The following is a 15,436-nucleotide window of genomic DNA, read 5'->3' as shown; positions in this document are numbered from 1 at the left end:
TGGGACTTTGCGGAGGCTTCTTGCTGATACTGTAGCTTGACTTCACATAGCTGTCTTCTAATAGTAACAGTACTCACAGGTAACTTTAGAAGTTCTCTGAGCCAATTTTGTTATTCTTCGATTCATTCGAATGGTACTTTTCCTTTTTCTTCCACGTCTTTCTGGTTTTGGTCTCCATTTTAAAGCTTAAAAATGATTTGGTATAATTTTCTGCTCTTCTTTGTATATTTTTTCCATCTCTAAGCAACTTTTGATTCAAAGTACTCTGTTCTTCTGAACAATGTCAGGACAACCCATTTTACTCAGATTTTTCAGAGAGAAATGCACAGGACAACCTTTTCCGCATTTATCCTTAAATAAGGGGAACTTGTTTGAATAGTTCCCTTAAATAAGGGAAGTTGCCTGTTTTTCAAAAAATAATTAACCTCTCTAATTGAACTCTACACTGCTATTTTTTTGAACAGACTAATATTTGTTTTTCTTCACTTATGTTAAACTAATAAAACATTAACACATTTTTCTTCATGTTGTGATTCAGAATAGAACGTGCGAGGTGTCCAATGCATTTATGTGTTTTAAATTAAAAGTTATTATATGGATATGGAGCTCTACTCACTTTTTTCAACACACTGCTATTATTTAAACACCACTGTTTATGAGTCCTTAACTAATCACCTTTCCCACAATGCAGTGTTCCTTCCATATTTGTGAATATCAGTCTACTGAGTAGTCAGTCTATTGCCATCAAAACAGCGATGCACTGGCTCAGATCGGACTTCAGCCTTCCCTGCCCATGTGCATCAGTGAGTCTTGCCCACCCATGACACATAGTCAGGACATACTGTACCAAACTATTGAACTGGCGACAGGAACATGGGCGACAAAGGATTATTGATGCACATGGGGAGTGAAGGCTGGCTCGTATGGTCCAATCCAATTAAAGTGTTAGTGTAGATTAAACTAAAGAATAGGCTCAGAAGCACCTCAGATACATGTTGCTGCTACTGTGGAAATTCACACGAATATTTCTGATAACTGCTATTATTATGAAAATGTATACTACCAAACGTGTAGACTTGTAACTACATAACTTGTTTTTTCAAGGTGTACAGGGAAAATTTAGCAAATTGTGCATTTTTTTTACACATTCTTAGCCTATATAATAGTAACGATTTCTTGATCACATTTAAAATTATTGTGTCCTGTTAATATTTTGTCATCTTTGACGATAATGATAATAAATACAGTATATAAATCTCTTTTTGAGCTCCATTTCTTTCACATTCCTATGAGGCGTGATAACTGGGAATTGAATGAATGGAAAATTTTTCATGTCCACTTCCCAACCAGTGCCCAAACCCCAGCCACTGGATGCAGTGCCGGTCACAAGCCCGGATAAAAGGGAAGGGTGTGTCAGGAAGGGCATCCATGCCAAGTTATTGGGCCCTTTGATGGGAGCAGCCCAAAGACAAACAACAACAACAACAACTCCTGCCGAAGTAAAGACCCATTGTTCACTTGTTCATTCCAGACACCGTTTACAGTTCCCCTTGAATGAGCAGTTTCCCTCCTTTGGAATGGTACTTACTGTAACATGGCTGAAATCCCCCCCGGGGCTTCTTGTGATCCTGTACAGGATAAAACAAAAATAGTTAAAAGTTGGATGTCTTTACTTGATAATGAGATTTTAGTGGTATTCTTGCTCTACCACACCCACTTCAATTAAGAAAGGCTGCTAATTAGTTAAATCAGTTGTGCTGGAAGATGAAAAAAAAAAAAACACTTAAATGTACAGGACAGGGCGTCCTCCAGAACCAGAGCTGCTAGAGACAGGGGGTTAGGGGTAGACATAGGGAATGATAGAGTATTATGCAAACGGCTTAGGCTCATAAAAATAAATGCTGTAGAGCATGGATACCTTTAAAAAAAATATTTTAAAAAATCCTATAAAGCCCATTAATTAATCAGCAGTCAGTATTTAAGCACCCATCAGTCTCACATACAATTTGTGCAGTTTTATACGGAAATTAGCGACGTTTTCCTGAGCATTACCTGTACTTTATATAAAAGTACATAAAATGTACTTTTGAGAAATGTACTTTTGCTTAATTCAACAGCAATATAAAATATATAAGAGTAACAAAGATTATTTGGTTTCCTTTTTAAAAAAAATCTAAAATCTACTTTTATTTTTCTAAATGCATACAGCATTTTATCAAAAATAAACATTCTCATTATTAACAATACAAGGAAGAGCTTAAAGTTCAATGAAATGAATTAGGTGCATTACAGTGTCATACGTTCTTATTTTAAAGCCTTTTCTCAGATGCAAAAATTAAAAAAAGGGTATTTCACATGACTTTAAGTATCAAAAAGACTAAGGCACACTGTTCTGAACTTTTATTGCGTGTCTTAATTTTCGTGTATTCATTTGTCACGAGCCTAGGGTAAATTATAATAGTAATAATATATATATATATAATATATTTGATAGATAATTTTTGATTGTGGTGTCCTAATATATTTGATAGAGATTATGTAGGGAGGGGGTTGGGGGGAGCAAGCCGTGGCAGGGGGGCATTTTAGCGCATAACACTCACATTAAAATAAATTATTATACATGAACACCAAGTTGTGCAACTTAACTTTCAGAACTTAAAGTTTTGTTTTCTCTTGACGCTTTCTTCTTTTCTTGGTTTGCTGATATTTTTATCGCTTCTTTCCATTTTGTAACCCGCAACAGAACGCGGCATCAAATCAATACACAGCTAACTGTTTGCGTCTCTTTTCGCTTGCATGGCAGCTTGCATCCGGAAGCGCGCTGTTACGCCAAACTAATAATTGCGCAAAAACATAACGCAAGTTTTTAAAATAAATTAAAAGAAGCTTCGAGACAGAAGATTTTGCCTTGATAATTTTTTGTAATCGAATTACTCGAGGAATTGTTTCAGCCCTATGCACTTTAAAACTATTTAAAAAATAGTTTTACTAACATACTGTAGAAACAAAAGGAATAACAATAAATGGTTTGAGCATCCAATTTGTAACACCACAGATTTACTACAGAAAGTGATATTGTACACGAGATCAGATAAGAAGTCAGGGACACAGACAATTTAAAGACAAAATCATATTTAATAAACACAACATTATAATTAAGCAGCTAAAAGATGAGCAGTGTACTGAGAAAGAAAGAAAACAACAACATATTACTCTTTCTACTCTTCAATTCTTTCTTTCTTTCTGTTCAGTTTTGGAAGGTCAGAAAAAAACACACAAAAAAATGATCACGACGTTCATCTGGTTTTATCTTCTGTATTCTTAGAGTACAATCTGTACAACTATCAGTCGCATGCAAAGTCTCACTCTCTCACTCTGAATTTAAAATCAGGCTTGTTATTTCAGAAAGACAATAATGTAATAGATTACATACACTGATACGTTTTATATCAAAAGATAGCACTAATCATTCGATTCATCGATCGGGGAGAAGAGAGACGTTAACTGTAGATGCTGTGCATTTCCGATGCAAGTCCACTACTTTACAGAAACAGATTATATCCCCGTTTGAAATGCATTCTTAACACAAATCTCCGCCTACTTCTGAGAGAAATGTCGTATACGTAGCAGAGTGTGATGTTTTGAGCCTGTCTTCGTCAGGTGCTCGATTGGTCCGTCCTTTTATTTTCAGTCTCCCTCTCTCTTCAGTGTAGAGATGATTCTACACTGAAAGCGAGGGCGGATTAGCTAGTCGGCCTGCAACATCTCTTCGATCTCTCTGTCCCAGTTTTCGTCTCGGTTATCCGCCTCGACCACCACCTCGTACTCCTGCAACTCCTGCTGCAGCTCCCGCTCCCACTCGGACGTCTCCTCTGACAGGAGGGATGGAGGGGGAAAAAAAGAGAAAGGTAGAGGGGGTATGTTCATTACTAGTTCATCACTAACAAGTCATAGGCTAAAACTCCCAAACTCTCACTACCACAATTACGAGGGGTGTTCAAGTCAAACCGGGACTCGAGAAATTTTTGGTAAAAGACGCCGTAAAAGCGATTGACATTCACAGAAGACTTTAATCACATGAGACGATGCTAGCCGAGCCCACCAATTCAATTCAATTTTATTTGTATAGCGCTTTTAACAATTGTAATCGTCTCAAAGCAGCTTTACACAATCAAAAGAATTATTTAAATTTGTATGGAATGTGAATGTGTATGAAACCACCACATTCGTTCTTGTCAGTAAATGAATCCCCTCATATATAACAATCCCAATCAGCCCCAAATCCCTTAACACCCTTTATCTCACCGTCCTCATTTTTCTTATCCAGCACCAGCTGCTCCATCTCCTTCCTCAAGTCCTCTTGGTTGATGTTACACGAGTCGAACGCGTCACTCACGAACTCGGATACACCGGGGCTGGTCGAGATCTCCTCGTCCTCGGGATGATGCTGTGGAGAAAAGAGTGAGATATTAGAAGTGACATCGATAAATCAGAGCTGAAGTTCTCAATGACATAATGTGTACAAAATTTTTGAGTTTGCTGATAATTGAAGCTTGTGCGTCAAGTTTACCGCCTCATTTCAAGAAGCTCTAAATCTTCTTTTTTTGGCATTACAAACTACTGAAAGTACAGTGGAACCTTGGATTATGAGCATTATTCGTTTCCCGCCCCCCCCCAACCCCCCCCCCCCCCCCTTGGACAATTCTATTGTTTCACTGTCCAGTCCAGTAAGCGGTGGTAACGCACCAAGCACCCACAAACGGGAACAATATTCTTGTAACAGTATTTTAAAGAAGATGCAAATTTGTCATTTCACGGTTGTAAGTTGCTCTAAATAATAAAAAAAGCGTGAATATTAGTCAAATCATGGCCCTCCGATTCATCGCATAATGTGACTTCGGCATGGATTGGACGGACCATTAGTTTCCTCAGGGCTTTATCCTGGTTACTATGACGATGGAGCTGGCGCGTATCCCGGGAACAATGCGTGCCAGCCTGGGATACGTCCTGCATGAGATCTCACCTGTACCTTCCTCAGTGATATCACTGAACCTTCTGATGCATTTTATGATCATGTACAAACATGTACGACACCAAATCAGAGAATGTGCTGTTGAAATTCCTAAGAGGTCGATGTAATCACAACACGCACCTCGAATCCGCCTTAAATATTACACCATTTTGTGGTGTTGCATGTTGTTATACGTTGCATGCCACGTTAGCATCGTGGTTCCCGTGCAAATCTAAAGACACTGAAAGCTATCCTGGCCGATTTATCTATAATGGGCGTTCAAGTCAAACTGGGACTTTTGATTTTGTGCATAACAGTTATGAGAGTAAAAACTCCCTGTATTTCTCTATATAATCCCCTGCTACACTAATGCACTTATGTGCTTGGACAGCCCATCAGGGAAGTAAGTTTTCTCAATGGGCGGAGCCGTGATCGGACTTCCTGCTTCACATCTTCACCAGAAGATTTTATCACAAATCCCGGTATGACTTGAACGCCCCTTATAATACTTTATATAGTTAGGTAATTCTAAATTAGGCAAATAACCAAGGCTATCTACTACCTGGTTGGACTTGGCGTTGATGGTCGTTGGAGGTGTTTTTGGTCTTCTTGATTCTGCACAGGGAAGAAAAACAAAATGATAAATGAGTAAGAATAAGAATTTTTATTATGAAAGAAGCAAATTCAATTATTAGATCTGTGTTATTTAAATAAGAATTGAACAGGACGATGAGGTGCTTTGACGCCTTTACCATTTAATGTTTGTTATTTTACAGTAATGGCATGAACTAAGATGGTTTATTTACAGTGCTGTGAAATAATGCTGAATACATTTGTGGTCACACTTGAATGATTCAGGTAATCGGTTTAATTTTAATATTACACAAAGATAACCCTGAAATCAAAAAGCAGTTTTTAAATGATGGATTTATTCATTAAGGGAAAAAAAATTAAATAATAATAATCATTGGGGCTGCTTTGCCCCTTCAGGACCTGGGGCCTCATGTATCAACAAAACTTTGCTTACGCCAGTTTTCACACTCATGGTCGGATTTACTAACAGTAAAATTAACGTAAGAATGTGCGTTCTTCCACGCCAACTTTATGTCCGTCATGTATTTCTTGTGTGTGTTTGTTTTATTTCTGTTGGCGACTCCTAGAGGCAATTATGTTAAATTGCACACTACAAAGTATCGCACCAACACATGTGAAAAACATTGCTATTAATTTATAATTAAATCAATGGGTTAATTGACAATATTTTTCTACCAATTATGTGATTTAGAACATATAAAAGCATTTGCAAATGTATACAACCCCTTAGTCTATGGCAATGGCAGTGTTGGCCTTATTAGAGGACATTGTCAATGGCCGAATCCGAAGGGAACGCGTTTTTAGGGATCACAGTGATTTTCTGGCCCATGATGATGACTGGCTTATTAGCCATTTCAGATTTCCAAGAGCTATCCTCTTGGAGCTCTGTGCTGAGTTGGGTCCAAATTTAGAAAGAGAGATAGCGAGGAGCCATGCATTACCCGTTCCCTTACAGGTGCTGACAACGCTTGGTTTCCTGGCAACTGGTTCTTTCCAAAGGGAACTGGCAGACCGCTCGGGGTTAAGCCAGTTGTCTTTGAGCCGTGCAATGCCAGCTGTATGGGACGGGACTATACGCATGTCTAGCAGGTAGCCTATATAAGGTTTCCATACCATGCAGTTGACAAGCCAAACATTAAAGCGCAATTTGCAGCGATCGCCGGTTTTCCTAATGTAACCGGAGCAATCGACTACACGCACATTGCTATAAAGGCGCCATCTGAAGACAAATTTGCATATGCGAATCGGAAACATTTCCATTCAATAAATATGCAAATAATATGTGATGCGCCTAACAAATATTGTGGCAAGGTGGCCTGGGTCAACCCATGATTCATTCATCCTCACAAACAGCATGGTTGGGATGAGGCTCCAAGGTGGCAGGGTGCGCGATGGGTGGCTTCTTGATGAGTGATTTATTTAAAGATATTATTCCAGCCAAGTTTTTTTTTTTTTGTTATTAATTCCGGGGGACAAACTTGCAAATAACAGTTTTTCTCCGGTCCACCTCCGATAGGAGCACCTTAAATTCACATTCTGTGAAGTTTCTCTTCTTGCTTGCTTTTGCCATTGACATTTACAGCTTTGTCCGTACGCAATGTTTTAGTATGAATTCAACGCAAGTCTTTGTACATGAGGCCCCCGGACTCTACCAGAAAATCCTGAAGCAGAATGTCTGACCATCGATTCGATAACATCAAGCTCAAGTGCATTTGTGTTATGCAGAAACGCTCCAGCAATTTTACCTTAAACAGGCTGTTCATACTGTAAAACCCACCAGTGTGGCTGAATTAAAGCAATTCTGCAAAGAAGAGTGGGCCAAAATTCCTCCAGAGCGATGTGAAAGAATCATTTCTAGTCATCGCAAGCACCTGATTGCAGTTGTTGCCGCCAAGGGTGGAACAACCAGTTATAAGGTTTAGGGATCAATTATCCACATATTCAACTGATAAATGGAACCATCATTTAAAAACTGCATTTTGTGTTAACTCAGGTTATCTTTGTGTGATATTTAAATTTGAATCATTTAAGTGTGACGTATATATGTTAAAAAATAAAAATAAAAATAATCAGGAAGGGGGCAAATACTTTTCCCCTAGCACTGTATTTAAATACCACAGCGATTTGCTGATGATTAGATCAGAGCAGCTGTTAATCTGCCCGAACAGACTCAGTGAGACGCTGTGAGACGGGGACAGAACCTGACGTGCTCTCGCTCTGTGGATCGGCCCCGTTCTTGTCGTCGTCTCTCCTCTCCGCGGCTTGCTGTTGCGCCGCCAGCGCCGTGAGCTGAGCCGACTGCTTGATGAGGGACACCCGGTAGAAATAGTTTCTCCAGAACACCTCCTCTTTTACCCTGAAACGCACACAAACAGGTTTCAGAGCCTCAAAGAGAATCACTGGAGCTTTAAAGACGTCTTGTTGCTTGTGTCCCTGTCATAGTCAGCCATGTTTGCAACATTTACAGGAAAATTATTTTTCAAGTTACTGTTTTGTTTTTAACAGGGACGGTATGGTGCGATTCCGATTAACCCATTATCAAATTATCTCTTTCACATTCCTAATGCACATTCCTGACACACAAATATTAAACCTGTTGCTCTCCCTCGCAGCCAGCAGGTGGTGCAAGAGGTCTCGTTCTTACTCACTGTTTTGGAACCAGGTCGAAGCGCATCCTGTTAAGAAGCTCGTCTTCCTGCAGCATGACCAGAGCGATGGGATACATCTGCTCGACGTCAAAGTGGAACTGGACGCCAGCCGGAGGGTCTCGGAGGAAGTTCCTCTTGTCCTGGATATAAACAAATTCTTTTCTTATTTAGCAGAAAACACTTTAGATTAAGGCTTCTTTTGCTCAATGTGTAAAATCCCTGACTTCGATCTGATCATAAGGTGTTAAATGATTTTTCTATAACAACACCTGGGAGAGTTTCAGCTGTACAGGTTTATATCAATGTCTAATATGTTTTCGTTAATTTTGTGGAAGCAGTCTTCAGTAGCAAGACATTGAAGGTGCATTCATCTTACATTACTTAACACAATAAATGTTCGATCCTTTTAATGACCTAATATTTTTTTTTTAAAGAAGAAAAAAACATGTATGACATGACATAAATCCTCTGAAATAAATAAACTACTTTTATCTAGTACTGTGCAAAAGTCTTAAATCACCCTTAATTTCTTCATAATAAATGGTACATCTTTAAAATAAACTGGTTGTTCATGTAACAGCCTCAGTAACTCATTTTCCCTCTCGTCTGTTCCAACAACTCAGCGTTATACTAATCACTGGCCTTATCATCTGTCATCATCTGCAAGTTAGATGATGTTGTTTTTTTATGCTCAAGATATGGATCATATTCATTTTGTACCTTTACCGTCCCAAAAAACATATGCGTCTTATTTTATGCACACTCTACCAGTCAAAGGTTTGGACACAAAGTCCATGGCCTTTCCTAATTTTTTATTTCTTTCTAATTTGTAAGACAATACTGAAGGCGTTCAAAATATATACAATATTAATATATACAAACAGTTGATATTGAGATGTTTCTGCTACTTCTGCTCTGTAAATCCTTCATAACGGCTCTAATCTGAGGTTGTTGTTGTTGGTCTTTCGGCTGCTCCCGACAAGGGGTCGCCACAGCGGACTATCCAGTCTGCACTACAACTTAGCTCTAATCTGAGGTGCTGTTTGTTAATTGGCAATTTCTGAGGCTGGTGACTCTAAATGAACGTCTCCTCTGCAGCAAAGGTCAGTTTTGGTCCTGCTTTCCTGGGAAGGTCTTCATGAGAGACAGTTTCATCATGGACCTTGATGGGTTTTACAAAACAATACTGTTCCAGCAAGAACTATTCCAAGACCTGTTAAAATAACAACTGACTGTTGTTTTTTCGTAGTTACACAATTCCTTGTGTTATTTCATAGTTTTGAAATCGCCAGTATTGTCTGAGAATGTCAAAAATATATCGCAAGACAAAAAACAAAACACAGAATTGTCCAAACTTTTGTCTGGTACTTTATGCATATTATTCCACAACATTAAAATGTGACTACAGCTGGATAAAACTGTATGTTAAAAATGCAAACTGCTGTGGTCCAAGACTAAAACAATCACTACAATGAAAAAAAAAAAAACTCCAGCCATCATTAAGAGATTAGAGAGGGATTTGGGATTCAGCCTTGTGTTAAACACAGACGGTTTAGATGCGATTTCGAACGATTACTAATCAGGAACTAATCAAGTCCAAGCTTCGCTTAAGATGACAACGTTATCAGATGTGTTTTCATGCTGAAAGTGCTTCTGAGACTGGGTTTGAATGTGTATTTTGGCATGTAAATACGGACCAGACCTACTTGCACGCACGCTGTGACCAACAGTTAGTTTTTGTTTGTTTGTATTAGGGTTTATTGCCAGATCAGCTTCACAGGCTATTTCATGGCAGATACACATTAAACAGTTAACCAATGTATACAAACCAATATAATGTTAAGTTATAGATATAATGTAAAAGATTTAAAAGGTAAAAAAAAAAAGGATATATAAATGAATATTAGATTGATATAAATATATGGCCTTAGCCAGAAGAATAAGATTTTGTAAGGTGCTTCAGTTTTTCTGTTTTTATTTTGCAGAATAAGTTCATTAAGGCTTGTTCTAGTAGAAATCGTTTTCTTATGGCATTAAAAACTTGGGCAGGTTAAAAGTATATACTTTATAGTCAGATTAGTGCTACAGTGCGGACGAGCCATTACCGTCTATTATCACCAATCAGATTGCTCGGTCGGAACTGTATATATTGTAGTATAATGATAATTTCTCTCAACAGCAATGCGCTATACAGAATATATAAATTTTTTTCTTTAGGGTTGAAAGGGTTGACCTAAAAGTCCTGAGACTCAACCTCATAAGGTCCTGAGTACTGAACATGAACGAGAACTGACCACCTCAACGGTTCGAACGTGGATCAGATTGGATCAACTTACCGCCGATAAAGCTAAGATCTGCTGCTGAATGGTCTCCTCCTCACTGTAGCCCACCCAGGGAGGCACCGCTGCATCTACACGGGCACAAAGAAAGACATGAGATTCTCGGTGTGTTCAGTTAAGAAAACTGGAGAAATAAATAATAATAAAAAAAAAAAAAAATTAATTATATCCAGCACATGTTTACCAGTTTTCTTGGCATTTTTCTCCTGAACAAACTTTTCCTGTTCCTTCTGGAAATCTCCCAGGATGGTCTGTGGACATGGAGATAGAGACACCAAAAGGGAGCATTAAAAAGAGAGAGAGAGAGAGAGAGAGAGAGAGAGAGAGAGAGACTAGCATTAGATTTGCTATTTGTTTTGCTGCGTTCAAGATGTAAATGCAGCTAGACATTTCGACCTACGACCAGATAATCCACCAAAAACACTCTTGAAATTTCAACGTCACCTTTGGGACAGACTTCTTAACTACCTAACTTTTTAACTAATAGTTCCTTCACCGTTTGGTCCACACAGAGCAAAGTCCACCTTCACCAATCGTTAATGAGTTTAGAGCAGAATTCTGACCAAGTTAACTCTGTAACACTGACTGTACTCGTCTGTACTGCACCGTTTGAGGCAGAAATCACTGATATCACCAGGTTAGCTTGTTGCCAAGCTGCTTTCTGTTGCGATTTCAGCTCACTATAGGACGACAAAGGAAACAACTACTCAAAAGGCATGTGACTGTAAAAGTGCAAACAAAAGGCATACTTTCATCAAGACATTTTTTTTAACCTTGTCATACATCATCTCAGGAATTCATTGTAGGCTCTCCAACCTGTCAAGCTGGATTAAAGATAGATCTTACGACTATAATCTAAAACACACAGTCACAAGGGTTCACAAATATTTGGACAATGGTAGATTGTTTTTTTTTGTACGTGTTTTTGCCCATGTACAATGGATTAAAAAAAAACAAAACAAAAGGTAATAATGTTGTAAATGAATTGTAGGATTCCAGCTTTAATTTAACAAATTAACAAAAATTTATCATTAACCATTTAGGAATTTCCTTTTACACGGTCGTGCCATTTTCACAGGCTCATAAGTAATGGAACATAAATAGTATCATGGCCAGATGTGGCCTGTTTCTTCATTATTAGCATAATATGCGGACAAACCGTTTACAGAAGACTTTGAGCACAGTACAGTGATGAGTCTCTTCGCTGCAGTTAAACGTAGTTAAGTCCATACGTCTGTGAATGATGATCTTGGCTGATGTGGCTCAGAGCTCACTGCAGTCATTTCCTCAGTGAGTGGAACGCCTCATACTTAAAAAATCTGCAGATAACTTTGTGAGACGCATCTGCCTGAAGGAACTGTACAATCATTCACCAACACCTCTTGCACGTTACAGGAACTCTGGGCTGGAAGTTATTGCCACATCACCCCCCCATATAGTCCTGACCGCATTCCAAGTCATTTCCACATGCTTAAAAGAGTTCAGGGGAGGCCGATGTTTTAGCCATGAAACTATTTTTCTCTCGTGATTGTGGACAGTTATTTAGCACTTTAAAAATAAAAAAAGTCAAAGTCACAGAGTTTGACTTGAACGCACCACGTATTAGAGAGACCGCGAAACCTTCACAAGTGGTTGACTCAACAATCGAAAAAGAAGGAATGCAAGGAACTCTGAAAGTGACAGGAGTATCTGTCAACAATCAAGAGACACCTCTAAACATGTAAATACAGTGGCTTTACTTGCTTAAAGATGTAAACCACTGATAACACTCAAGAACAGAAAGGTCAGATTAAAAAAATAAAATAAGGATTTAGTTTTTAGGTTAGGCTAAAGAGAAGAAAAACTGCACTGTTCTAAAACAAGATAATCATGTACCAGAATAACTGGAAGAGAAGAACATGGAAGGAAATTAAGGTCTCGTGTTTTGAAGCATCAAAGCATTTCACTTCATCTGTTAAACATGCCGGAGGCAGCGTTATGGCACGGGTATGCGTGGTTGTCAGTAGAACTGGGTCACTGGGGTTTACTTGTGATATCTCAGCTTCGTACAGAGCGGTACATTTTGCTCTGATCCGGTCAAATGCTGTATAATAATGGTTATATAATTTGTCTGTGACCTACAATGGAAAAATATTGTAGCAAGCAACGATAAGTGGGCCCAAGCAGCTGCGCCATTGCCACCCAGGCACACCGCACAACCGGTGTGCTTCATATATATGCTAAGACCTGTTAAGTTAAAAGCATCACACTTAAACTTATGGTGAAAATCAACTAATGACATCCTAAGTGAAATTGTATTGAATGACATCAAATAGAGCGACATCATAGTGCGATGCTTTTTTCCATCATTCAGGTCTTTTATACGCTTTCATAGTATGATGTCATATTGAGTGTGTTGGGGTTACCATTATGGCATAATTCGTACATATACAAAAATTGTTAAGTGGGCGTGTCCATACGTTCAAGATATTTGCAAAACGATAATGTTTTTTTAAGATGAGTAATAGAACACCATCAATATGTTTTTTTGAAATTTTTGTCTAAAATAATAAAAATACTGCCATATTAACAGATGCGTTCTACATTTTTGTAATATGCGCTTAAGACTGTGCAATTAAATTCCATATGAATAAAGTTGCAGGAACATCTAGTATATTATATAACAATATAATTATATATGACTAAGGATGTTATGAGCTACATTTCGCCATAAGTTTAAGGCCTCGCCACGGCTGAACCATTTGAGATATCAAAAATTCCTTCGCAATTTTGTATCCTCATTGTCTTGCGATCATACAGACCAGGTTTTCTGGTGATCGTATAAAACCCATAGGAGGAGTATATCAAAATCCACTGGGTGCGTTTTACAAATAATCCAAAATAATGAACTTGCAAAGTGAAAATTGTTCTGCTCAATGAGATCTAGACGTGTACAGAGTTTCACTTGAATACGTGTGCATGAGCTATTCAGCAAAATCTCCCATGGCATCCTAAAGGCAGCAGATTCCACCTGGAATGGGCACTAATGTGAAAACATCCGCTGACTTCCAAACAATCGCAATCCCAGTATTTATGATAATGTTTGTCCATCGAGTTCCTTTCAAATCGCTATAATTCCTACGTGGTTCGTACAATATTTTCAATAAAAGCTGAAAGTTTTTTTTTTTTTTTATCATATTGTGGCGATGTAAAAAAGGCCAAATACTTACCAACCAGACTGTACAAGTTGTTCATGAATACAGAACAAATTGTGTGAGTGAAAAAACAAACAAACTTTTGTTTTTACAAGCGACTCACAAAACCTGATTGGATTTTTTGCCCCATTGTGTCATTTTTCCTTTCTAAGTGCGACGTTTTGCCACCGTAACGCCAAACTGTAAACCGAGTCCTGGATCCCATTTAGAGATGAGACTCGAGGATCTGGTTGTAAATCCGCACCTTGTCGAAGATGCCGTCGATGTTCCCTTCCTCCACCGTCTTCTTGATGGTGCTCGCAGTTTCTGCCACCGACTCCGTGATCTTCTTCGTCGCGCTGCTCGCGAAGTTCAGGATGTATCCTTGGGGCACAAAAAATAATCCGGTCAAACTGGACCATTCGAGTGTCATGATCAAAGCAGACTGTAATTATCACACTGCACGTGACTAGATTGTTATCAAGCATTAAAAGAAGGTGTCCCAGGGGGCCATCAGGGTTGCTTATGGCGACTTTAATCTGGTTCACTTAAAGCGTCCTGATGAAAGACAAATAGTTTAACAGTTTAATAATATCCTGTCTCTTTTGTCTTGTTAAACACTTTTTAACACTTCCGGATGTCCTTTCTTGCTCTGTCAGGGTTTCATAAGAGCTAAGCAAGAATTAAGCTAACACGAACACCATAAACGACACGAATAAACATAGAAAAAGATTAATACACATGGAAATAAAAAGCGGATGCGAACTGACCGCTCAGGCCTTTGGCTTGCTGTAGAATCGCCTGGTTTTCTGCCATTTTCTCGCGTTTGTTTACTTCGTCCTCCTCACTTCCGGGTGTCTTCTTCGCCTCCTCCTGCAAATCTTCTTCTCCTCCTCCGTGTCCGGGTGTGGACTCGATTCCTAACCACGTTCCCCAACTTTTAAACATCCTCCCTGTTGTTTTTTTCGTTAATGCTCTGACAAAACTAGTTACACGACTGCTGCTAATGGGACGTCTCAGTCCATTGGTCCGCCTTTTCCACGTAGAGCGACGCGCACTAGCGTACTGCGCAGTACGCACAGCTAAACGCAGCTCCCGGTCTCCATAGCTACGCTTCCGCACTTCTATCGAGCACTGCGCAGTACGGAAGTGCGCGTCTCGATTTATGCATAATAGGCAACGTCATTGTCGGAGTTCTTCCTTGCTTGTTTTTCTCAAAGAGGCGGAGTGGAAACAGCGCCCTCTGGTGTGCAGGATTGGAATCGACCGAACACATTGTGACTTTTAAATTGCCTCTTAAATCTTAGGAATATTTCTTCATTCATTATTCATTTATTCATCTTCATTTTATCTGTATACAGACGGCCTTTAAATTCTAAACAAATTGCTGGGGTATACATTTTGGTCCATCTGGAACATCGTGACTGACTGAGAGATATATCTGTCGTTTCTATGGTAGTCACTTTAGGGGTCGGGTTGCCAATTAGCCTAACCTGCATGTCTTTGCACTGTGTGAGGAAACCAGAGTAACCGTAGGAAACCCAGCAAGGACATGAAGAACATGCAAACTCCATGTACACCCACACAAACCCCAAGGTGGGAACCGAACCCAGACCCTAGTGGTTCAAGGCAACAAACCTATGCTAAGCCCTACGCCACTGACACCGCCTC

General features: G+C 39.1%; 1 protein-coding gene across 1 annotated transcript; it reads right to left on the bottom strand.

Annotated features, from left to right (window-relative positions):
- Positions 1 to 3,115: 3,115 nt before the first annotated feature.
- syap1 (synapse associated protein 1) lies at positions 3,116 to 14,868 on the bottom strand. The gene is made up of 9 exons (XM_053483271.1): positions 14,536 to 14,868; positions 14,031 to 14,149; positions 10,777 to 10,843; positions 10,590 to 10,663; positions 8,254 to 8,393; positions 7,807 to 7,961; positions 5,574 to 5,626; positions 4,306 to 4,447; positions 3,116 to 3,872 (listed from the first exon to the last, which is right to left on the bottom strand). Exons 1-9 carry the CDS (start codon positions 14,711 to 14,713, stop codon positions 3,748 to 3,750), a joined length of 1,053 nt encoding a protein of 350 aa, XP_053339246.1. The 5' UTR covers positions 14,714 to 14,868; the 3' UTR covers positions 3,116 to 3,747.
- Positions 14,869 to 15,436: the final 568 nt, after the last annotated feature.

This window comes from Clarias gariepinus, chromosome 22 (assembly GCF_024256425.1).
Source record: "Clarias gariepinus isolate MV-2021 ecotype Netherlands chromosome 22, CGAR_prim_01v2, whole genome shotgun sequence".
Lineage (NCBI taxonomy): Eukaryota > Metazoa > Chordata > Actinopteri > Siluriformes > Clariidae > Clarias > Clarias gariepinus.
Note: the sequence above shows the minus strand (reverse complement) of the source record. Positions and strands in the feature narration are given on the sequence as shown.

Coding starts and splice junctions, on each gene's coding strand:
- syap1 (XM_053483271.1), bottom strand. CDS start 14,713: ATGTTTAAAAGTTGGGGAACGTGGTTAGGAATCGAGTCCACACCCGGA. Junction 7,962..8,253: donor TTCGACCTGGTTCCAAAACA/GTGAGTAAGAAC, acceptor TGTGCGTTTCAG/GGTAAAAGAGGAGGTGTTCT. Junction 4,448..5,573: donor TCAACGCCAAGTCCAACCAG/GTAGTAGATAGC, acceptor TTTTCTCCACAG/CATCATCCCGAGGACGAGGA.